At 33.7% G+C, this 27,057-nt stretch overlaps 1 protein-coding gene across 3 annotated transcripts in view; it reads right to left on the bottom strand.

The window, feature by feature from the left end:
* The window catches only part of PPP3CB (protein phosphatase 3 catalytic subunit beta), a 44,700-nt gene that overhangs the window by 4,166 nt on the left and 13,477 nt on the right, over nt 1–27,057 (bottom strand). For 2 of the 3 annotated variants that reach the window (XM_084290337.1, XM_084290339.1), the window contains exons 3-12: nt 25,725–25,849; nt 22,314–22,425; nt 21,579–21,724; nt 14,325–14,464; nt 14,149–14,226; nt 13,959–14,053; nt 12,244–12,369; nt 10,077–10,154; nt 5,790–5,874; nt 4,763–4,860 (exon numbers count right to left, since the gene is read on the bottom strand). In XM_084290337.1, coding sequence (XP_084146463.1) covers nt 4,763–4,860; nt 5,790–5,874; nt 10,077–10,154; nt 12,244–12,369; nt 13,959–14,053; nt 14,149–14,226; nt 14,325–14,464; nt 21,579–21,724; nt 22,314–22,425; nt 25,725–25,849 — 1,083 coding nt within the window. The remainder of the gene's footprint in view (nt 1–4,762; nt 4,861–5,789; nt 5,875–10,076; nt 10,155–12,243; nt 12,370–13,958; nt 14,054–14,148; nt 14,227–14,324; nt 14,465–21,578; nt 21,725–22,313; nt 22,426–25,724; nt 25,850–27,057) is intronic. The other variant, XM_084290338.1, reaches the window with a different exon arrangement.

The following is a 27,057-nucleotide window of genomic DNA, read 5'->3' as shown; positions in this document are numbered from 1 at the left end:
GATTTTTCCATTGTTTACTGTTTTAGATCTAAAGTCAAAGCTATAACGTAAGGCTATTAGGATAGCAAAATCATCTTCTATTAGACCAGACAAATAAACCACTTATAACTAAGATCTAAATAGTAGCTAAATTTAAATAATGGTAACAACTTTTTACCTCCCCTACTATTTACCATGCCTCTTAATCTCATAAAGTAATATTCTTTAACAAAAAATTGTATACATAGTTGTAAACCTACTTGCGTGGTGCTTGATACAGATTAATAACAACGGATATCATTAAGGAGTATTCAAGCAAGTGTTAGGCAAACTATCTAAATTAAGAAAATTTTAATAAGAAGAAAATTTTAAATTTAGGTTTGTGCTTAGTATGTGCTGAAGAATAGAATTCTTTAAGGTGAATTAAAAGCTTAGTACTTCTCATTTCCTACTGAGCATAAACCAGACACAGCAGATGTATCATCAACTGCCTACACTCTGCCTTAACCTATTAATCAAATTATCATTTCCACTGAGATGCTCTAAAAAATGAAATAAAAAACTTGAATTCCTAATAAAATAATGTGGAATACGTTAAGGGTAATGCAGTGTTTTAATTTTTACATACTGCATATTCCCAGCTGCCAAAAAGAAATAAAAATAAAAAAATCTTGTGCAAATCTAAACAGGCAAGGGGAATCCCAGAATTATATCAAAAAGCCACTTGAACAGATCACTATTTATGTTTACATTAGTGAAAAAGCTTCCTCAATTTGTAAAAAATAAAGAACTGTTTTAGAAAGTTACCAAATACATATTTTTATACTATAACCAATTTGCCATGTAAATATAAAACTACATCAGAAAAACCACCTCTTTCCACCATTTCCTGTTACCCGTGAAGTCTTTGTTTTCAATCTTTTCCTGAAAAGATCACGAATACTAATTTATCTCTGTAAATTATGTAGCTTCATAATACAGATTTTAAAATTTACTCCTAATTCATTCTACTTTTATCACTACCTTATCTCCAAAATATATCTTGGAATATACAATGCACTGAAGAAAAGATAACTTCCACCTTGACATAAAAGAACAAACTGACTGGAAAATACAATCACTTAAAAAACACACTGTAAAGACTCAATTTGGAATATAATTTTGTTGGATTCTCTTTTGCAGGTACCTCTAAATTAAAACGATATCCTTGATAGATCCTCATAAATCTAGAAAAAATACTGCATCGTATTAATATATTTTATAAACCTGAACTCTCCATTCTGAAAATTCTCACTTTCCCAGCAAATTTTAAGCATTTCCATTCTCAACTCCAACTCTCGCCCTGTTTTACTTAGGAGACAGATCTGATACAAAAATCAAAAAAAAAAATTCTCATTGTCACTCTGACTAATAGTAACATTAGCAATGACTCTGATCAAAAGTATTTGTGTAATAAAACTGATTTCTGTGGAAGTATTAAAATTTTAAATTTAGGCTTGCGGCTTTTTATGTGCTGAATAAGGCTTTTTAGGGTGGTTTTGTTGTTTTAAACAGAGGTTGACTATTTCAGTTAATAGTTCACTAAGCACTGATACTTAAGTGTGGTCATTAACATTTGAGATTCTATAATGTAAGTAATGTAATTAATCAAAACCATAAATCCAGAGTTTATAGAGACATATCAAAGGCTATAATTTCTCAAAGTGTATTTTTATCCTAGTAAAATAAAGCTCTCTAGAAATAATTTTTGATTGTTTTTCAAAAAATATATCCATGTGTTTCTAAAAAAAAAAAAAAAACAGATATTGACTCCTTCTACAGGATGTAGTTTTACACTAATTTTCAAAATTGTCTTTGTTTAATGCTTTCACTGCAGCTAGAATTTCTATTTTACCCTCAAAATTCTCTCTTTTGCAGTAAGAATCTGTTCAACCATCTCCCATAAAGCAGTTGTATTAGATTGATTAACATTTTTGGTGCCCTTCTCTGCATCCCATCAATGCCAACAAGCTTCACTCCTTCTATGAGAATGGCCTCTATCTTACCAAAGACAGCAGGCATGGTTGAACAAATTCTTGAAATGGTATTGGCATATGCAAAGATTTAGCACAAAACGCGTTATTGACATTAAGAATTTATTGTGCTTACTGATGCTTCAAAATAAAATACTATTCCAATTCAGATTTTACTACCCCAATAGATGAAGCTGGATCTGAACATAATCCAATTCAGAGCAACTAAGACACCATTAATGCAATACATATGCAATGTTTGCATATATTTTGGCCTGATAAAAAAAAATTCCGCCCAGATCTCTAGAGGAATGTAGACATACACTCCAATTTCTCATAACTTTCTCAGCTTCTTAGAGATTTACTGGGAAACAGCCCACATAGATCTTCATGAATTTTTTCATGAATAAAACAGGATAAGCAAAAAGAGTACGACAATGAATATTATTTATTTTCCCAAATCTAGGGATTTGAGATAAGTTATTGATAGTATATTGATCAACACAGTACAATATACTTCAAGAAGTAATTAAAAATTTGTAATACAAAAATTCTACTATGCTATCAGTGACCATATTTCGCCAAGAATATGAATTCACTGGTATTGTGAAGGCTTACTAAAGTATCAATTAGTGAAGTTCTATTTTATTTTTGGTTTACTTTTAGTTTTGCAGTTGAGCATAGTAAATTTGAAAACTTCTTTTTGAAAAACGAGACAGTAAAATTCATATCGGTAAAAAGAAGTTACTGCAATTTAAGGAGAACTAACAGCATGAGTTATTTTGAACAATCAACATGATTAAACAAATGAGGTATATTAATGTAATGCTTCAAGGAATATTGCCATCAAAAATTCTAGTAAAAAATTAAAAATAATAAAAAAAACCAAACACCCACAAAAATCCAAAATGCATTTTGCATACTTTCCAAATGACCCACATTTTCAATAATGGTACAAAGTTTTCTTTTAAAAAAATTTTCTAGTCAGTTTGGTCCTCTCTAATATTTGCAATGCAACATGGTTTTAAATCTCTTAAATGAATGAGAGGAGTACAAACTCTTTTAAGCATATAAAGTAACTTATTAAACAATGAAAATTAAAACTAGGACATATGCTTTTGGAAAAGTTGGATGGATTAGGAAACATACATCACTTCTTGTTATAGACATTCACAAAACAATCACATACACACACTGGACATATAAACTTACTTGCAGACATTATATGTCCACTGAGAAATGACTTAAAATGTGACATTCATGTTTCAAAGCTATAAGAGAACAGCTTTGATAGTTTAATAGAAAATGTAGTGAAAGGGTTTAAAAAACAAAAAAACGCTACATAGAAAATTTAAAAGTATACACGTAAATATCCTAAATCCCAAAATGAGAAAAGCAGCAACTCTTGGAAAAGAGATTGTATAAAAAATGGTATTCAGTTCATCAACATATCACAGTCTTTCAACTGCTACAAAATTAATTGGTCAAATATGACATTTTTATACATTCTATTAAAACCTAAGATTGGCAAATAAAAATATCTTTTGATATATCTTTTGTCATTGAATAATTTATGTTGAGTGCTGCTGATAGGAAGTCCAGTTTCAGATGGATATATTTTAGTTATCCACTGCTGTGAACAGAAACCTGGACTTCATTTTGTAATACATTTGGTACAATCTCACAGTGTTCTTCCTAAGCCTAGCTAATTGTTTATGGGCCTTGTGAAAAATATGATCCAATGATTCAACAAACTAAAAAAAAAAGAAAAGCCTTTTACAAAATATTCAATGAGCCAGATTACAGGTATATTTTGTATAGAGTTCTTTTTATTTTCATGCAAAAAATATATGCACACTTAATAACACCCTTTTATTTTGATTTATTTACAAGTTTTAAATTCAATCCCTTTATTCTCAACTGATTTTATAACAATTACTGAATACTTTTCAAGTACATTATTGTTCAAAATGCACAGACAATGTGCAGCAGCAAATGCAGCAAACCTCAAAAACAAGGTGCTACAACATTGCTTCTACATCAAGAGACAGACAAGTGTCTGGGATAGTGGTTTAATTTTAACACTTATACAGACATACATCTATACCTAGAGAGAGACAGACAGATCTAAGAAAGCAGCTACATCTGCAGAGGAAGGAAACAGCATGTTACAAGGACAATTCAGGGAGGTCAATTATACATAGAACATTTGACAAACAACATAGAGAACAAACTTTGGCATTAATTACCAGGGTACAAAACGTAGCACATTTCAATCTATCAATGGAGTGTAATATGGAACTCTGCAGCCTGTAGTTGTTTGTTAAGATTAGTATCAGTGAGAATTTGATATTGTCAATGAAAATACTAATACATAATAATAAAATCATTTTAATGGAAAGCAGACAAGTAAGAATGCAAAATTACATTGTAATTCTTGTATCTTTAACAACCAAATACCTTAATACCAGATTTGTAAGGTCACTCCACCTGAGACATCTGCATCACCTGAAAAATTGTAAACTACGGAAGCTTGAAGTCTGAAAAATGTGGCCTGACATGGCTGAACTCAATTGCTTTTAGTTTTATACCCTGGTTAAGTATCCATTTCACATTGCCTGATTAACACGTAACACTATGCTTATTTCAGCCGCTAAGACAAGAACTGAAAAGCATAAGAAACTCCCTGCATGCATTATGTGTAGTGTTAGCAAAAGAGTGAGATGTGCCCCAGTCCATCTGAGGCACAGCAAGTTGCATAACATCATTACCACTTTGCAGGGTCTGTCGTCCTCCGGCCAACACTCCACTAGGTAACATTCCAGTGGGAGTCAAACCCTTGAGTGTCAGCACACTTTCACTCTCCTCCCTGGTGTAAGAAAAAACAGTACAAAAAACTTAAGTATCTGCTCATGAAACCTGTATTAAAGCAAAATAAGGAACTGGGAAAGGGAGAACCTGTTTTTGCTGTCCTTTATCCATGCCAAGGTTTATGAGAATTCAAATTTAATCAACAACGAATTCAATTTAATCATCAAAAAATATTCCTATGCCATACTATTCTTTCCTGTCTAGGAGTTATAAACACTGATTACTTCTGAAATAACTTAGAAGCAATTATTCACATGCAGGTCCATTAATTTTGAATGCCTCATGAGGTACTGTGCATAACTCAGTGCCATTAAACAACCCACAATTTCACTGAATGTGTCCGTGCTTCAGGAGATGCCAACTTCAAAAAAAATAATCCCTATCTGAACAATTATAGTCTGTGGAAAGCTATACACACACATACACAATACATGTACTGTAACATACTACTACTATTTTGTGTAAAAGTGATCATGAAATCTCTAAGTCTAGATCAGTAGGAGAAAACGGTACTTTTAAAAGCTGGATACAAACAAACAAGAGAGCCCCAAACCAGCAACTAACCTCCTCCTTCCCCCACCCCAAACAACAACAACAAACAACACAAACAAACTAAGTCCTGAACTTTCAGTTATGACAGAAATTTTCCCAGCAAGCCCAGATTTTCTCCTTCACACCTTTGATTTCAGTATGTTGCCTTTCCAAAACTTACAGTTAATGCCTGGGTATGTCTCAAAAATAACTTAAAAATATTTTTTTAAACCAAAAACACCAACATCAATGGGGTGCATCGATATGCAAAATAAGATTCTTATACACAGTGACCTCTTTGAAAAACATTTGGTATCTATTACCGTGGAACAGAGATGTATTTTCCTAATATACAGATTAAGAGGGGTTTTAGGAAAGCAGAAACCAACCAAGTACCTGAGAACAGAGAAGACTCTTGCCATCTTGCCAATTGCACGAATTTTGTTTCTGATTATTTCTTTCCGTGCTGCAGCTGTACCTACTTTCAATGGAATAAGAGAGAGTCTCAAGCTCATCGATATTTACAAAGCCACCATTTTACAGCATATCAAATTCAATACAACTGTTTAAATTCAGTATTATTCACAGGAGGCCAGTACCCAAACACTTACAAAACACCACATTATAAAATTCTGGCTTCAGAATACCACCAAAACCATCATCACCCTCCGTGTCCACAAAACACACACAAAAAAAGTTTAGGATGTTCACAATGATTTGCTAAAGCTAGCAAGCATCTAAATTACTGTCATTACAACAGAGTAACTATCATAATTCATCTGCCTAATTTTATGCATGAAATTATTCACTGACATCTGTGTTTATTAAGACGTAGCTATGTAGCTCAATACAGAAGCCAGATATTAAAGCCACAAAAAAAAAAAAAAATAGTTGCTAATTCTTACACAGCTGTCCATGAGAAAACAGTTTTTGATTTGCTGGTTTCTAAGTCAACTTCCCAAAACATACACCTGCACGAACTAAAAATCAAAATAAAATGCCAAAGAATTGCAGTGTTACCTCCCTTACCAACTAATTCTATGTTCTATATATCATCTTAGGTTTGCATCACTTGCAGAAATTACAAATACCAAAGATATGGAGTAAATACTGCATATTCCACAGAGCAGAGAAATACCATTTGTGATAGATAAAAGTTAAGACAAAATTCTGAAAGGAGGCTTTGGGTTCGGAACGAAAGCTACCTTTGCCTGCACTGATATTATAAAAACAGAAGTGCCTTTCTTCAACACTGGTTTTTGTTTTGTTCAATGTATAATAGTCAAAGTCATCCTCCTTTCCTTTTGCGGACAGCCCAGGTCCCCTAAAAAAGTATAGGCAGATGAGGAGATATCAAAACAGCACAACAGTCAACCTTGTCAGACCACCACTTCAAGAACGCAAAAGGCCTTCTGTTGAAGAGTGAGTGGACTTCAAATCCTGAACACCAAACCAAATGAAATACAGAAGATTGGGGTAAGCACATTGGGGTAAACAACAACAGCTACAAAAACCCACACGAAAAGGAAAACTTGTAGTAGAGACAAAGAAAAAAAAGGCAGGAAGACAGGAAGAGACAACCTTTGTATGAACATGATGAAAGAATTCTGGGGTAGAACAAATCTCTTAATCCATTTAAATGAAATATAACCAGAAACTGCTGAGTTACATTTTTTTAGACAAAGAACAACTTTAATGAACTGCAGACATCAAACAAAAAAAAAAAGAAAAAAAAGGAGGCCAATGAAAAAAATGAGGATAGACTGAATAAAAAAAAAAAAGCAATGTTTACTGAAAATAACTCAGCTTAAGAGTTACTTTTTAATATTCTATATGTTTTCACTTTCTCTCTCTGAACACTATTAAATAACAGCTTGATGATCTGGAATGAGAAAGCTTTTTCAGAGTTTTTGTCAAAGTTAGTGTCAGATAAGGGACCATACACCTTCCACACAAGTCACTCAGTTTTCTTCCCACCTACACCTACTTTTTGAAGGCTACACTGCTGCAGAGCCGTAACATCCAGGGTGAGAAGATTACAGGCACTACTAGGGCCCGTATTTCTACTCTGGTAGGTCACTATGCCATAAAAAGAGAAATGCTGGTTTATGGTATTACAGAGAATGCATTACTCCAGGAGGCAGCATTGCACAACATCTAGCCACTGAATCCTGGTTAGTTCAGAGAACAGTCAAGTAGCATCTGCCTGGAGAATAAAGTCTTGATCTCACCCTAAATTAGAGGGGATCTGACAAAGAACTCTCCCATTGCCCATTCCTAATGCCTGCACAAGAAACAAGTTCTGAAATGCTCATACTATTATGCTCCAAAGAATTAATATAAACTTTCCAAGTACCCCTATAACCAAATGTACTCCCAAATACTAGAAATACTCTCTTGAAGTGGCAAATATATGCAGAGAGCAAACTGACTATTAGGTAAGTAATGGTCCGAAGAATTTGCCTGCACAGAAATATCTACCCTGGGATTTCAGAAAAGCAGGTGATATGCTATGAATTTAAATTAGTAGACAACTTCTGAAATTTTGCATCAAATCATTTTCAAAATTGCACATACAAAGTATCTTTTCAACATCTCAGTTGAAGGAAACTAAAGTTCTAGACAAGCCAGGTTTTGGAACACTATAAACACATTCCATGCACAATCTTAAAAAATGCTTACAATTAAATTATTAAAAATCAAGACAAACAACTGAATGCTCCCTACACATGCAGGGCCAAAGATAAAGATTTAGAAATAGGTAAGAGAATGAAATTCTACAAAGAAAAAAAAAAAAAGGAAGGAATGGAAGAAAGGAGGAAAAAATTCATGCACAGAAAGACAGATGTCTTGGAATATGACTTCTGATAACAAAATTCACAAACCTTTACAAACATCCCATTAAAACGGGTAATAAAATAAAGTGCTGTATGTCTTTCAACACAAAGATACTCTCTGCATTAATACTTGTACTAGCAGGTTCTATGAAGTCATATTTCAAAACATTCCTACTCTGTCTGGTCTGTACCTTTTTTATTGCCATATATGAGTCGCTCTTCAGATGGAGAGTCCAGAAAAAAAGGAAGTGAACGATGGAGAAAAAGGTGAGTGAGACAAATAAAATAAAGATATTTAACTTGGCAGTGGAAGGAATGGAGAAGAAATGTGAAAAAAAAAAAAAAAGAAAATGGAAAATTGCAACACTTAAAAATGTTTTCTTTGAACAAGAAGTGGAATTGTAGAGTGAGTTTTAAAATTTGATGATAAACAAGTGAAAGCTTGAAAAGTCAACAGTTAAAAAAAAAAATTCATTCACATAAAAAGATAAAGCATAGACAGTACCTAGGTGGCATTAAGACATACGCACCAAGCAAAGAAATTGTTAGAGACAGAAAAATAAAATAATTCAAATTAGGAAACTGCATCTACTGTACTGTATTGTACCGCATTGCCTGTAAGACAGGGCATATGCAATCAACTGATGAGCGTACTTATACTGGACAACCTAAATCCTAGCATCCCAGAACACCACCACACCCTATATACTGCAAATGTTTGGTATAATTGTTTTATGTTCAATTCAGTACGATTACTTGCATCAAAAACAAATTCACTGTTTGCAGGATCACATTTGAAACAATTTCTAATTTTTTATGTAAATGACAGCAAAGTTCAAGTGGCTCATAACCAATGCATTCCTACATAAAACACACAGCTACTTTAGAACACCACAATTCTGCTACTAGATTTTAACATAGTAACTGCTAAACATTAAGAATTGGACCACATCTCTAATATCTTTTACAAATGATCTTTAGTGTTTCTCATAGGCTGCTGAAACTTTCCTTCTTCCTACACTGTCATCAAACCATCCAACAAATTAATTCTCTTATTGGACAGAATGAAGCAAGTCTGAAAAACTTTCAGGTGTGATGTTAAGCACTACTGTAGGAAAAAAAAAAAAGTATGATGCGCTGTCTCAATGCTACATGCCTCTTGATCACCATCTTAATCTCATTGCAAATATCTCCTTAACAATCCACTGTATCATAGTTTACAAGATGTTACCATTTATTACATGAATACTTGTTATACAATGCACACAAAGATCTAACTATCATGCTTGAAGCTCAAACACTAAGATTTAAATGCATTTCATACTTCAAGTCTATAGTCTATATATACTTTGCCACAAGAAATACTGTATCTGTTTTTTGCCTCTATCAACTCTTCACTGAAGAGCAATCATTAAGAAAATTAAGAGCTTATAATAAATTTATTCTAGATAATTAATGTCCAATTTAGATGTTTATTAATTGTATACATCAGACGATGTAGTTCTGCAAAGTAAGTTTAATATGTTTCAAATACTAATGTTTAGTTGTGTTTTCAAATAAAGTGCCAACAAATTCTGGGAATTCTTCACGAAGCTTCAGCTTTCAGTACAGAGTACGTATGATTTTTTGCAAAGGATACAATTACTGCTTCTTGACGACAAACATGAAAAAACAATTCCCTTCCCTTCCCTCCCCCAGAATTCTCATCACCTAAGGAAAAATTTGACAGCAATTTTCTTCAAATTTCAGGTAATCAATTGTAACACTATGCCAATCACTGTTTCACACATGATTTCCATTAAAAAAAAAAAAAAAAAAAAAAAACAACACTAAAGTTAATCCCTACCGTCAAATTGATCTTCTCCCTCTGTCATCAGTTCATCATCAGAACAAATGCTCAAAACATTCACCAACATTTCTGTAACTGTATATGAAAAAAATAATTAACTGCTTGAAGAATTTTAAATATTTCCAAGCATATAAGATGTAACTCGTCACCAGCAACTGTAGTGAATGAACTTCCCACCTCCTAAACTCTGCTCACTAATTTAGTCTCTAAAATATGTGGTTTTCTTGATGTGCGCTGTCACAGAATTTTAAAAATTCACAAAAAAAAAGCCAGAAATTACACCACCTACCAAAGAACACTGCACAGCCTTCTCTCCTATCTCACAAGGAGTTCACTTAGATAAGAATTCTCTTCTTGTGCATTAGTATTTTTACATCAGGGTAAGTCTTTATTTGAAGTAAATTTTATGCAAAATTTACTTAAATAGGAAAATATTTGGACAGCTCAAAATTAGGTATAAAAGGTGAAAACTATTCAATTTCTGGCACCTGCAGGCATTTAGTAGAAGCAGTGAAGCAGAAAAATATTATGGCATAAATATGGTGCAAACTCCATGTCTTTTCAAACTCCCCTTAAACATTGACATAAAGGATACACAAACTTGTTTCAAAAATCTTACATTTTCTACCTCCAGGAATCTCCTTATTCTATCACTCAATCTTTCACACATGCATCAGCCTTTTCCTTAAAACAGTCAAGTTTCCCCTTCCTCCTAAAGGGCTTAGTAACTTACTCCAGAAGTTCAATCAGGTGTTTAAAAACCTTGTAATTTCTTGTCTGCATTTATTCGTGACTAATTCATACAGTCCAGGCATTATCTGCTATGCTATTCGTCACCATTCTTGTGAGCTACTCTCTACTTCACTGAAGAAGTACAACAAATAATTCTGATTTTGATCTGTTCAATATAGACCAAACAATATTGGCACCATATCTTTCATTGAAAGTTGAAGTATGCACATGTCCAAAGGTCATGACAAATTACAAGATCTATTATTGCAGCAGTCTTAGCCATACAGTGGGGCAATGAGGAACTTATTTAATAGTTCTTGGTATCTCATTACCAGTATTATACAAAAGTAAAATAAACAACATTAACATTTTCAATGGTAAAGGGTTATTTACTGCATCATCGGGTAAGAGAAACAATCTCCTTTCAAACATCAGATCCCTTAGTTTAAAAATCACCAAAAAAATGTTGAAAGGACTAACCATTATAAAAAATGTCTAAGCTATTTACTTGTATCTGCTCACTAAAGACAACATGAAGACAACATGAACAAGTCTAGAATCCTGGGTCTGTATGACTCTTAAACAGATTATCTCTAGAGTATTTTGCAAAGAAATACAGAGAGCTTTCCAGATCTTTATGAAAAGAGCAGTTCCTGTCATGGAGACATTTTAAATAGACCCAAATAGCCTCTAACCTCATTGCTTTTTAACTGAGGACTACTTGGAGCTCTAGTGTCCTAGATTTAGAGTTATTAACTCTAGAGCGGAAAAAAGTGGACCTGTGCTAAATTATCTTTTATAAGAAAAGATTATAACTGAAAAGAGTTATTTTAATGAAGGTCAATCTGTTATAGCTACCTAATAAAATTAAAATTTTACAGGAACATCTCAACATAGTTTACACCTATAACTATACAAGATTAATTATTATATATAACCTAGCCTTTTGTAGAATATGAACACCTTTCATATTGACTTCAAATGAAGTTCAAAGGTACTTCCTAACAATGCAGGTATATATACACTCAATGGAAATTATAATTTGTATTAACACTTTTCCTTTATTAGATCCAGGTTATCTTGACCGAAACAGCTGAAGAAAACAGCCAAAACTGAAGGACATGTTTTACTTCAGTCTACCTTTTCCCAGACATATTATTACCTTTATGTCCCAAAAAAACCCCTCATCAGGGTCAGCTTAACAACTTTACCAAATTTTCTTCCTAATCAAGCATCCAGGAAATCTACCTGATAAAGACAAATGCAGATAACCATCTTCACAAAAATAATGAAATTAATCTTTACTTGGTAAATATTAAAACAATCAAAAAACCCAAGCCAAACAAAAACAAAAGGAAACAAATAAACCCTTCACAACAACAAACTGGGAGATACAGAAAAGAAATTAATTTGGTGTGTAACTCTCGCATACCTTTTTCTCCAACAAATGGCAAGGACCATGTAAAAACATCCATAAAATTTGGTAGCCAGTAAGGATGAGGAGAACAATTGAACTGACGAATATTCATCACATTGTTTTCATATTTTAATACAGCAGCTAAAATAAAATTCAGACATTTTGGAAAGACTGTTTAAAACTTGCAAGTATCACAAATGTAAAAACACTTTTATACTACAGACAAAATAAAAGCAGAGATACTCCATTCTCTTTCTTTCACAGTATTTAAATGATAGGTTTCTAGTGGAGAATTTTGGATTTTATTTTACTGCGATTACTGCAGTTTAAAGTACTGTTACTTATCAGTTTAGTCCTGTACTATCCCATTAAAAGTCTACAATGAACAATGATTTCAAGAAGTCCTGAAAAGGATTTTAAACAAAATCCTAACTCAGAACAGCAGCATGTCCAGTTTCAGATTTTACTCTTGGCATGTGTCTTCCCGCACTGGAACATGAAGTCTCAGAATGCAAGCTTACAGAGTGGAATAAAGCCAGGGAAATCTAAAAAAAAAAATCAGGGAGAAAGTGCAGAGAAACAAAACAGAAAAAAAAAAAAAAAAAAAAAGCATTCCAAGGCTAAATAAGCCTTGATTGCACTTTTCCATACTTAAGCTTGCACTACACTGGGAATAGCTGAGGGGGAAAAGATTCTTAAAAAGTGATATCCACGAAGATGGTGGAAAAACATAAAACAAAACAAAAAAAAAACAAAACCAAAAAACAGTTGAAGCTCCTTTACTTCCAAGTGCAAGTAACAGCAGCTCATCTTTCCCTCTATGCAGTTAATCACCCTACATAAATGGTATGGGTTGGGTGAGTGAGGGTTCTTCGGAGGTGGGTGGGAAAAAATTCAATGTATTGTATAGTACATCACATTCAATAATATTCATTCACAGTTAAGCTCTCTGTAATTCTGACTTTTATGTCTTTCTCTTCACTATTAAGCATGTCTCCTGTGCAACTTTATACTGCATCTCTAACAGAGTATGGACAAAAATTGCTTGACACCTTCCTAATAACATTTCCAAAGGTGATCAGTATTTAGATCAATATTTGCTGTTCCCTGATCTCCCAAACACAGCCACTGTTGTCCTGTAAGATCACAGAACATGTATCTCCCACGTCTCATTTTCTTCCCTGTGACTACCTACTTATAAGCACAGGGGTTTTGTCCATTTCTGTCTCTTACCTCAACAAGGTACCTAGCACAATTGACTGTCCTGGATTTCATCCACATGTAATTTCTTCTGTCCATAATTAAAGACTCTCGGATGCCATGATACACAACATGAACTACCTCATGCACGTGCTACTTACCAATGCCTTCTCCCTTCCTTACTTTAGTTCACAAACTAAAGACAACCAGAGGAGTGAAAACTCACAGCACTGCAAAGCCTTGCCTGACTGGAAAACACCAGGTGATGCGTTTTTAAGTATTAAGTAGCAACAATTTTTACAACAGAAACTTCTACCCACATGTCAGCTCCAAGGTACTCTTACATGAGACTGTAATTTATGTCATGTGTGTTACTTCACAACACAATTTTAATTCAGGATTTTTTGGTCCTTTAATTTCTTAACTGACAGAAAAATGTTGACATTAGATGACTTATGTAGTAAGACATTTATTTTAACAACACATTTTAATTTGAGCACTGCATACAGATATTAATTACAAGTTCTTACCTTTATTATTGTAGACATCAAGGTAATTAGGTGCTGAAAAAATTGTTATTAATGATGGGAACCCTGTAGTTTGACTTTTCCTGTACATTCTATAACTGTAAAACCAAACAGATTATTTTACACCTTACAGCAATAAGCAATTATTTTTATATTTTGCACTGTGAATAATTTCTTGAAGGAATGTACTTACCCTGCATCTTGTGCTTCGTGTGCTCTAATGATTGACAACAAATTATTATTTTGCAAAAATTCACAAACTGCTGGATAGCTGTGAAATGAAAACAATCGTGAGTAAAATAAACCCTCTATCAAATACGCAGGAAGACTTAGCATGAACATATTAAATAGATCCTTGCATACTCTCACCTATAAAAGTATGAGCATCCTCTTACTGTATTGTGACTGAAGTGCTCTGGTGAACTTTCATTTCCAAAATCTTCTGAAGGATCTGACCACAGTAAGTCACACATTGGTCCAAATGCTGGAGGCTCTTTGAATCTATCTAACTGTTTGAGAAAAAGCAAGAGCATAAAGATTCTTTAAATATTAAATCTGTAAGTTTTACACATTTGTTAGACTACATATCCATCAATACCAAGCATTTACAGAATAAAACCCAACCATATCAAAGAGAAATAGGTTCTGTATATTTTTTCCTCTCCTCGTCATGAAATAAGGCAGAGGCATGCCAAAAGAACCAAACCTGTTAAGAGCAATAGGATTTATTAGTTGTAAGGAGAAAAGAGAGAAATTCCAGACTGATGGATATGTGTAATATAAAGTCAAGTTACAGACAAGGAACTAGATGGTCCTTTTTCATGCACATGCCGTATCTACCAATCTGGAGACACTACCAGGAATTAGCAAAGAGAAACAGTACAGAAAACAAGAATGGCAAAAGAAAAGCATGAATAATTAGCACTGACTAGAATGAAGTAAATATATACAAAAAACTCAAACCCAAACCAAACCCCTGAAACAGCCATCTCCATAAGGGATTGTTCAACAATGTAATGAAGAGATGACTAACATAGCCATCTTAGACTTCTTTCATACAGGCTTTATTTCTCAAATATAGCCCTGCTGTAATGGGCTATAAGCATTTTGGGAGAGACTTAGTTTGTTTGCTTTTCTTTCCTTTAGCTGCTTTTTTTTTTTTTTTCTTAAAGATTTCCACTTGGAAATGCTTGCTCTAGCAGCCTGTAACATCACTAGTAACCACAGTGAAAAGAGCCAGAGGTAAGGAGGACAGCACATTTGTTAACGTAAAAGGAAAATACCCTGTTTAAGTACCATTCAATCAATCTTTGACATCCCAGAAATGAGATTTCCCAGTTTCAATGTAAAGCTTATTTGATCTTTATGTAGCTGGAGTTTGTTCACAAGATGATTTTATCCAAGAAATGTAGGAACGGTTCTTTGATGGACAGTGCATTTATCTCACTTTACCTCCCATACCAAAGAAGATGACTTTGATGGTACTAGAGAACACTTAACTCTTCATGACAGGTTCGAAGGGAGGTTTGGTGAGCACCTGGTGAATTTGAGTCTAACGGTCCATAGGAATCCATTCAAATATGGAACCAGCAGTAGTGCCAAGCTCTCTCATGCCCTGGAAAATCAGAGCTCCCGAGGCTGCCACCTGTAACATAAGTGGAAAGGTCCAGATCTTTACAAATTCCTGCCAGATAATGGCAAGGCAGGTATTAACTGAAGTTGTTGTTGGAATTTATTCAATATTAAAAGTCCAGTGGTTTAACATTTCGCACACTGGATGATAAACCCGGCATGGAATACTCCTTCCAGATTGAAGAAATCAGTCCATCAACTTCTGCAAGTACCTGAATTTCTGTAGATTAAACCATCAAGTTTCTAAACCTCCAGCAATAAATTTGTGTCTAGAAGCTAACAGAAGCATTTAAATAAGGAAGATTCAATTCTGTGCTTAGTGATGTTTCCTGCAACGTAGAAGGCTGAAAGTCTAGAAAACATTTCTAACAAATTTCCTCGAGTTTTTCTTCAAGGATTTTCCTTACGACTTTGGCCAAATGGATAGAGGAAGACGTTATAAATAAAAAGTTTTCACTGCTGCAAGCAACACACCTCTCCCAAGCTACTTTTTCTTAGCATTTGAAACAATAATGTAGACATTTCTTGAAGTAAGGAGGTCAGCTTGTAAAAAATAAATATACTTGCATACATATCAAATCAGCATCTCCTTCACTAGACCATCTAAAAACTGGCATATTTCCCAAGACATTTCAAAATTTAAGGAAATGTCACTTCTATTCAACCCAGATTGCATACATCAAATCAGAATAATCAGGTTAAGGTTTCTCTAAGTGTGGACAGCAGTAAAGTTAATGAAGAACAAGTCAATTCAAAACACTTGTTAATGATTACCTATTTCTGAGTATGTTGTGACTACAGCAAAGCAGAATCTCAATATAAATTAGCTTAACATATTTCTAAGCAAGATTAAGGTAACTGAGAATGACACAATTTTATTCAAGAATAACAATCGCTGTATCTGGTGTTAAAACAGAAATGGGTAGCATTTTTTAATGCACACTGTAAAATAATTAAGTCTAAATTAATTTACTAGGACTATGAAGTCAAGGCTACTATACTGAAGTGCACCATACCTCCACATGAATGCTCAAATTAAGGAATAGCAAAACCTTGGAGATATATTAAGGAATAGAAAATTAAAAATACTTTAATTTTGAAGCAGAAGACCTTCAGAGAAGTTTCATATACTTGAAGATACAGACAGGTTTTAATTAACCTAATTTTCCTGATAACTATCGCATATTAAAAGCCCTAAAAATCATGTGAAGGCCAGTAAAGAGTGGCAGACAGACATTACTAAAGAAAAGAAAATTTCAGAATACCACAGAAAAGAATTAAGGGATTATAAAGAGATTCCTAGGAGTGCACCCATAAATTTCAAGGCACTTTACTGATCAAGCCTTACTGCCACTACAAGAACTAAACAAAACAATTACCATCATCTTGTCACTCAAAGGGAAAAAATAAAATAAAATCTCTTTGCCTCTCTTCTTTAAGAGACCCGATAACCTTATCTAGACATTTTCGTATCAATCATTAGTCTTAGAGTCAAGATCCATGGAACTCTGTTTCAGCAGTAGTCTTGGCAGTGTAAATGAAATCAACTAAACAGAATCTCTACATTGACGGTCACGCATCTGAAAGAGACACTACCAACACAAACATAACATTTGTGTAAATGAACTTCAGAGGATAAAAATCAGATTACTTCACGTTTCACAAACCTGTAGTTTCTTGGAAATAAGAAGCACTTGCAGCAATCTTGCTGGTTAGGCTTTACTGTCATATCTACTATGACAGCTGTCCTCTACTATAAATAAGAGTACGCCAGCAAAAACAATAATTTCATTCATGTAGTTTTATCACCTTGTTGAATGTCAATACTGACATAAGACTTCATTCAGAAAAAAAAGCATCTATACAGATTTTTATTTTTTTTGAGTTGACTCCTATGCTGCTTAAAGCTGATTTCCATTCTTATGCCAGATGATGAAGTCTATACGTGTTTGCAGAGGAGATCTGTCCTTTTTAAGAACTTCTGCTAATAAACCAGAAGGCTTACAATAGTATACAATTGTCTTGGTTGTTTACAGAAGTCATTTCACACATCACACTTGTATCACAAGTGTATGGTATTTTCCTAGATATAAAACGAGCATTTCACATCACCTATTTAATTTAAATAAATTTACAATATCATTGTATGCCAAGTTCTAATGCAGCTCCTGAAACTGCTGCCAACCGATGACTACTGCTTTTTCCAAGAGTTACCAGATGATTCTTTAAAAAACAACAAAAAAAGGCCCTAGGAACAGTTCTAATAACATTGTCTTACATTCATAAACGTGGTTTTCATCAGAAGCAATACACAACGCAGATTTTCATATATACGTATACACACACACACATAAACACACAAGCTTATAACTCATCCTAATGTAACCTAGAGCCTGTAAAAGTACAGGCCAATGCTACAGAATTGCCTTTTAAGTTTACTTGACACTTTGAAACTTGATTAGTTGCAAGACTTGAGACTAAAACAAAAATAAATCACAATCCTATTGGATGTGGCTCTATAAAGTGTTTTTCCAGACTTTGTTTCATTTGTGCTACTTTCCAGAAAGCTCTGACCATGTTTCTTTTCATCTGTAATGTGAGAAGAGCTAAGCCCTCCTCAGAATGGCACAATGTACTCGCTTCGCCTTCTCACTTCTCTCTGCACAATGCATACAGATTTCTGTACATGTTAATATTGCCTCGAAAATGCAAATTGCTTCAGTACATCTTGCCGTTTACACCACTGAGCTTGTAAATATTCTTCCTCTCTTTTTCTACCATTTTCTTCTCACATCATTCTGCTTGGCTGTGTAAGATTTCTAAGTGAAATCCGTTGACATTCCAGCCTCTGAAATGGTCCAAGTCAGTACAAAAACCTGGTGAATTTAAAAATGAGATACAACCGGACAGCCTGTAATTCTAAGGAAAGGGAGAAGTAAAAAAAGAAAATGGAGCACAAGTAGTAGAGAAACTTCTAAGAAAACACAAAATACAGTAAATGAAGACAGAAAAAAAATAAAAGGAGCCATCAATATTTATATACTACAAAACTAAATTAGGTATGTACTTTTCCCTTTTCTTTGACATTTTGAAATAAGCCTCCACATACCTTGTTCCATATGCATATAAACTTTTTTCTTCCATCCTCACCTATAATTCCAAAATTTTCTTAGAACCAACTGTTCATATTTTAAACTGCTATCAACTACACTTTAGCTGTCACTAATCCTAACAGGAATGGTCTTGATCTGGATATGCATGGAGCAAAATACAAAGGATACATTCACACCTCTCACAAAAGGAACAAAAAATAGGAAAAACAGAAAAACGCTTATCCAAAATTACAAGTTTCTCTAACACTCAGACTCTGTTTTGTCTTTCAGCTTTTGAAAATTCTGACTTGGTAAGAAACCCCTCTACTGCTATAGCAGCATTGTTATTTGTACACTCTTAAGTAAAAGAGGAGTAACAGCAGGCAAGACTCCCAGCTACCTTGCCAAAACGATTAAGATCAGACACAGATAAATAATTCCAAAGAAAATAAATTAAGCATAAAGTTATGCTTGCTGTTTCAGTTTCAAAAATCGTATTTCATGTCCTATTCAAGTCTACAAAAAAAGTTTATCAGCTGCTGGACAGTTTGCTTGTTACACTCATTCAGCAAACTGAAACTTGATTCCAAACTTATGTACTTCCCTTTAGAAGAACTCTGTAAATACTTCCCCCTGTTCTGAAAATAATGCAGCTATTTTAACTTCCACAACTCGCCAAAAGGAACTTTGTAACTCATTTTGTACGTAAAACCTTCTGTAAGTGGCGCATGAAAAGACTTATGATTATTTTTAATAGTAGTTTCATTTAAGTTCATCATAAACATAAAACTAATAATCTTACGGAGGCCATAAAACTTAATCAGTTCTATGCCAAACGCAGCTATTAGATTTCCCATTATGGAATACTTTCAGAATTTCAACCCTTTATTTTATTTATAGCCTCCGTTTCTTGTACCAAAATTCATTTCATGAAGTAAAAGAACTGTGAATTCACATCTACAACAGAACAAACCACTGAAAGTGATAGAATGTCGTGTACTGTAGACTGGACACACACTTCAAAAGGTTCTGCTTTTGTATGCTGCTAAAACCAACTTCTGTGAACACAATGCAACACAATAGCCCCTTTTTCTCTGTATTTTTCAGATATTGCATATATACTAAAACCATAATTTCCTTCATTAAATTATAGAAAATATTCCAATATGCAGGGAAAAAGTCATCTTATGGGAAAGCATTAGTTATACCAAGACTCCTTAACTAGAGGTCTTGCTCTATATATCTAAAACCAGAATACCCACAAATGTTCTAAAGCAATCTTTACTATTACACATAAAACAAACTATTGTCTTCTTCCTTTTGAATCTTTAATGAAGAAGGTATAATTTTCTTATTTCTCTTTGTTTAGTGAAGCAATACAGGAATGACTACAGAGCCATTTCAGATATTATCACATTTCCTGACCAAGTAGCAATGGCATATTTGGGGAAAGGTTCTCAGTACAACCGATAAAGATTTTAGAGCAGCTGGATCTTTACAGAAGAGGTGCACATCTTAAGTTTTTTAAGACCTGCCTGTCTGAAAAGCCTAACAAAAGAGTTTTGTTGTTGTTTTCTTGGTCTCTTCAAAAGTTCTGTTTTTCAGTAGAACCTATCCGGCATCCAACAATTCCTCCTACAATTTAGGGAACTAGAAAATATGTCATGACATATTTTCCCACCAGGAACTGTGGAAGAAAACAAAACTCACTCATGCGCTCATCCAACATAAGATGAAGCACTCTTTTCTCCCATCCCTCATCTCTAGTACCTGACCTCCAAAGATATTAGCAGAAATAACCTAGGGAAGGTGGGGATTCTGCTTAAGCAGTTTTATTTCCAGCCCTCAAACAAACAGTTATCTTTTTTTTATCCCCTGTTGAATAATCCAAATTTTGAAAGTAAGATCCAATATAATAAAACATCACTCCTGTCAGGCTGGATGCCAGCTTTCCAAAAATTTAAAAATATCTGTACTCTTTCCTGGAAGAAGATCTGTGTCCTTTATTCAAGATGCCAGCTGTGTTAACTAAAGTAAGTCGAAAAGGAGTATACGAAAACGAAAGCAATTGAACTTGAAAATTCTCATCCAATACAATCTTCACTTGACTTTAGCACTCCATGCAAGCTGAAACCAATTTATTAGAAATGGGTACCTTTTACTGGGTACATACATTAGATGATTTCATCACTAACTTTCTTCACTTTAAATTACTATTAAACTATTCTGTGTTTCCATTGTTCATTTTTTAAAACTTGTTTTTATTCTTATTATTTGTGAAATATTACTATTTATGTGATATACTCAGCACATTTACTACAATGTAAAATATTCAACTTGTTAATTAATTGCCTGCCAAATTTACCATTTTAAATAGCAATCTGACTTTCTAGTAAATATTGCAATTTCATACACTTTCAAAAAAAGAGAAAAATCCTTTTGTTCAAAAGAGTAAAAGCAAAACAAAACTGTTTTCAAAGAAACATAAATGAAATATGATATTTGATATACCAAACAATTTCAGGACTACGACTTCTACGAGTTTAGTTCTAAAAGTCATCAGAACTCTAGTTTTCATCTAGAAAGAAATAAAAACACTATTTAGATTGAATATGAAGCTCTTTACATGCACTACAAATCTAAAGAGACTGTGGAATTTTTGAGGGTTTTTGTGTGTGTTTTGTAACAGTTTAAGCTGCCCCAATTGAGATCAAGTAATGAAATATGTGCCAGATAGGCTTAGCAGGATCATAGTTAAAAACTTTTGGTCTCAATTTCAGATCCCGATTTACACTGTCAAAACAGACAAGAACAGAAAACAATACACTGACAACTTCACATACATGAATTGTATATCATCATAAATATCTGTATTTCCACTTATTTTCAAAATACTCACTCTCCTAATGTCATCTAGTGTATTAATTTCTGGTGAGAGTCCACCATGAACACAAAGAAACTGTTGATTTAGAAGAGCAGCAAGGGGAAGACAATCAAAAGCTTCCATACAAGCATCATAGACTCTTTCTGAGTACTTTATTTTACCTGCATGAAAGAAAATATAGAATGTTAAGAATTCCATGTTCATCTCTATGTTCCATGGAAAAAGTAATCTAGTAGATGATAAATAAAAGAGCCAACCTCACAAAATGAACACTTAAAACATATTAAAACAAACAAATATTTTAAAGTTGCATTTTAAGATGCAACTTGCATCACCAGAAGAGTTATTTTAGAAGAACAGTTAAAATCAATTCCCAAATGGAAAAAATATTCAGCAGCAGGGTTATTTTTCTTGCTAGCTCCACAATACTGGACAGCAACTTACTTCGTGCTCCTGGTTATAGCCAAGATAAAAAAAATAACCTACTTCTCTCCAGGATTTTAAAAACAGGTTGCATCAAAATGTACTCCATAATGTATTTTTACAAATACAAGTCTTCTCATACTTGCACTCCAATACCTTACTTAACTGCAAGCAATTCTATATAAGTCAGTGGTTTGCAAAAATTCACGTAATTCCACTTGTTTGCAAAAATTTGATTAAACTAACAAACACCTCTCAAGCAAAACGAGAGACCAGAGATCAGTAGCTTTGAAGTAAGCTAAACTTACATTCTTAGACAGTACTTACATTCCTGTTTAAAGGTAAAATACTCCGTTAGGTGTCTGCATTCATGGTTGCCTCTCAAAAGAAATAATGTGCTTGGATAGAGAATTTTCAGGACCCATAAGTACAGCACACACTGTTGAAAAACAAAGATACACAGTAAATTACACTTTAAAAATTATTATTACTCAGAAACTTTGAGTAAGAATGTTAACAGCTTCAAACGTAAGTACAGCTTAATGTGCCATTCTGAAATACAACACTACATCCCTGAGTCAACACACCGGTTCTGGACCCAAGTTGCACAAATTATTACTTTTCCTAAGAACCGATGCACAGAATGCTGAATAAATATTTGTATTTACTGGACAATCAGTAATAAGTCAAATTCAACAGAATTATACTACCAAACACTCCTTCATCTAGATAATGTATGCATTTGTGCATAAAATCTGATTTCAAAATATGATTCTAAAGACTGGCGTAAGAAGGAATGCAAACATTTATTACTAAAGATAGAAAACAAACAAACAAACAAAAAACATTTCCGTTAAAGACAGCAATACATCATGCTAGGGTGTTTTTAACTAGGAATCTAGTTAACTAGGAAACTAGAGTTGATCTCCCCAACCTCCCAGAACTTGGAAAGCTGCTTGTTCATTCACTGATCAAGCAGCAAATTCAAAGGTGTATAGTAAGTTTCCATATATTGTTATCATTGCAACTTTAGTAGCAAACAGTGTTGTGAAACATGCACAATTTTTGAAGTTTAGAGTTTGTTTTCACTGTCATTCCTAAACACCCAAAATGTATTTCTTATCTTCAAATTTTATTCTTGTATTTTTAACTGAGCACAGAAAAATTAAAATCCCAGTAGTTCTGGATCACGATGAAGTCACCTACAAGTTATTGCTACCATATTGTTAACCAATACAAGAACCCTGAAGGTATCATTCTTCAAACTCTTTTTGCGTAGTACAATGAGCACATGAAGGAAGAAAGAAAACAAAGGAACACTTTAAAAACAATACATACATATAGAGAAATACACCAACAACTTCTATTGAGAAGTTTAGCTTAACTATTACTGATTTTTCATCTTAGTAAAAATATACAAATTAATTATTTTGCTAATCATACCCATTTTTCCCCCAATGTGTTTGTAACTGCAAAATCCTGATGTCTTGTAAATTCCCAGACTCTTTAAAACCATTTCCCAGCAGCAAGCATAAACGGTTTGTGATAAAATGATTGCTTATCATCAGATGAATATGTGAACTGATTTGGCAAATTCCACAATTGTGAACTGTTTTGAGTCAGTTTGTATGAAAAAAAATATAAATATTGGCAATCTTAAAGACTTGTAATACGAGGGTGTACAAACAGTTCCTTCCACTCAATAAACAAATACTACATTTAATTAAATGGCTGAAATTTACCATATTCTCAAGCATGATACCTACTAAATAAACAAAGAACATTTTTGAACTGTTCCTGTACCAACATATTTCTCTTTTATCATTACATAGACTAATGTCAGAGTTCTTTATCGTCCATTACTTTCTGTGCAGAAAAAAAAAAGAGCTTGCATACACTTGTGAAGACCTTCATCTTGGTCCCAGCAATTCGTCTTATAGAACCATGGAAACATGAAGTGATCCTTCCCATTAGAAATTAAGGCATTTGTTTAACTGGGAATTATTTACTACTAAAATATCAATGCAATTAAAGTCGTTTCAGAAAAGACTGATTAAAGAATTTATTAGTGAAAAAACAAAATTTCAGTTTTTGTACATTTTAAGATTTCATCCTCTCTGTTCTGTGAAAAGTAAAATATTTTACCAAAAGTATATTACATTTCCAAGGACTAAAAGAGAATCGGAAGTGACCATATGTGAACAGTCTCAGACTTAATGTGGAGGTTAAATCACATATCATAAATGTTAAAGATGAACAAGCAAAAAGTTACTAGGATTTGTTTTTTCTTATTTTATTTAAGCAAAAAGTTGGAGGCAAAAGGCTGACCTTAAGATTTTAGCATACTATTTTTTAATTTCTCAACAGGTTCGCAAAGCACATGCCAACCTCCATGCACTTACAGCATTTCAACTTCATGCAGATAATCTGCGATGTACTTTACTGATGTTCCAATAGTCACTTTGGGAAAGAGACACATATTATCCCAACGAAGAGAGACAAGCATTTTAAGAACCTTGGAGGGGTTTCCAAGAGTATATTTCGCGTATCTTTATGTATTCCGTAACTGTATTTAGCATCCCAGATATTATATTAAAAATCAAATTATGAACATGTGAAGGAAAAAAAAAGTGAGACTGTTCTTATTGAAATATTCAAGCACGTCCATCGCTCAAAAGTTTTTCCTAACTATAATGACTGAAAAGTTGTTGCATTGTTGCTATAGTTCATTGCTGCTATGCAAATGTCTTTTCAAGGACAATTACATTATTTGTCATCATGAAGAACAAGCCATGAGGATCAAATGAATAAATAGGGAATGTCTGCTGTAATTTTTCCTTACAAATGACATTCTGAGGCTATCATTCTTGTTCTATCTTCTGTCTACTATTCCTAAGAATCCCAAAACATACTGTGCATGTCCTTCATAGTAGACACACACACACGCATTATTAGAACAGCACCATTTTAATATAAAGTCTCATACACCATGCTTTGCAAAATACTATTTCAAATGCTAAGCCACTCTAATAGATCTGGTATCTTTGACAAGATCCCAAGCTGAGGAAATTTCCATGCTAGCTCCAGAAAAGTCTAAAAATCATAGCTATGAAACTAATTGGTATGAATACACGAATATCTCCATAACATAACATATTTAATAAACATGCTGAAGATTAAGAAATTATTTGAATTCAAAATACCTGAAAAATTAATGGCAGATACATGTCATCCTTAGGGAGTATCTGTAATGGCCCTCAGAATTTTAGTAAAGAAAAATATTAATAATTATTAAATAACATTGGATTATGTAAGTGAAAGGAGTCTTCGTTGTACAGGTAAACATTTTTAATAAAAGAGAAAGACCTCCCAGTCATAACTCACCTGTTCTCCAAACTTACAAACGTACCTTACTGCATATTACTAAAGAAACAAAATTATGTATAATAATGCTATAGAATTCAACTTAAAAAAAACAATACAACAGCAACAACAATAAAACACAAAACAAACAAAAAAAAAATAGCTAAAGAAATAGGACTAAAAATGAGTAAGTCTGATGACAGTCCAAACCGCTGGTCAATATCCTCCTGTAAGCAGGCCTTGGTATTAGGAGAAAGCACAGCAAAGAAGAACACATTCGCATGTTAAAGCAGACCTAAAATTTCATTTGAAAATCTCCATGAAGGTGTGCTTATAGAAAAATTTAGGACAAAACAGATTAATATATTCAGTTACCTCTATACTAAAATAACCTCTGTCTACATAGTCACCGAGGAAGAGGTATCTTGTGTTAGCAGGTGATCCTCCCACTTCAAACAGCTTCATTAGATCAAAGAACTGGCCATGAATATCACCACACACTGCAAGCAAAAATTTTGTTCAAATTAATTTAAAAAAAAAATCTAACAGAAAAGCTACTAAGTTATAGTTAACAGCTACAAAGTACTTCTAATAAAGAGAAAAAAGATATATAAAGCAGGAATAACCAAAGATTTGAAGCTTCACCGTCTGCTTTTCATTCAGATACTGTTCTCACTACCTGTGACCACACAGATAATAACCAGATTTGCATCTGGCTGACTGCGGAATATTCCTCAAAAGCAGTTAATGCACTGAGCATCAAAGTCTTGAAAGCTGTCAGTTAGCAGCTCTTTACTGTCCTCCCCAGCCCCTTATCTATCTTCATGAATTTGCCTTGGTATGAATTTGAAAAAGGTATTATGACTCTGCTTTGCAACAATTTGCTGTGTCCATGTGGGACTGAAAAAAGCAGGGAGAATATGCCTTTGTTTCTGAGTCAGACTAACATACCTTTTAATATCATCATATCTTCTCTTTGCTCAGTTACTTTTCTCCTTCAAATAACCATGTTCACTATTTCAACAGTGGACTTTTCTTGTGTTTTTAGAATATGAGACAGGACAAGATCAGTGGTCAGCAACCTAAGGCAGAAGTGCCAAAGATAGCAGATGGGAAGACTTTGAAGAGCATGCAGCAAAGCCAGGTCATCTCACAATCAGAAAAATAATCACATGGAAGAGAAGTGCTCCTAACTCCTCATTCCCACAGGAGTTTCCAGTGCAATGGAAGTCAGGAGCTGCTTTCTTGTTTCTGCATGAAGGTACTGCTGATAACAATTAACAGACATTCAAGTGCCTATGCCTACTGTTGATGCAAAATGTCACTGATCAGCTTACCAACAGCCTCTTTTGACTTCTCAGTGTTTATTAGTAAATTTTTGGGGAAAAAAGTACTTCTAATTTTGAAAAGAAATATCAGATATGGCACACCTGAAAGGTTGTTATTCCCTTGGAGCAAACCAATTGTCACAGTGACCCATAAAACACTAGACCAAATACAATACATCCTCTTGTGTGTGACTTTTCTTAAGATTTCTACTCTAACACTGCAAGAACTTTCCCCCTTTTTCAGCTTCCAGTACATCAGTAACTCAGGATAACTACCTGAATGAACTGAAATATAAGAATTCTACACATACAGAAAATACTGTACTTTTGAGCATGATCTGGAGCATCAAGAGACTCAGTTCATTTATTTAGTTATTTCT

This window comes from Netta rufina, assembly GCF_964035555.1.
Source record: "Netta rufina genome assembly, chromosome: 7".
NCBI classification, from domain to species: Eukaryota; Metazoa; Chordata; class Aves; order Anseriformes; family Anatidae; genus Netta; species Netta rufina.
The sequence above is the reverse complement of the archived record's forward strand: the minus strand, read 5'-3'. Positions and strand labels throughout refer to the sequence as shown.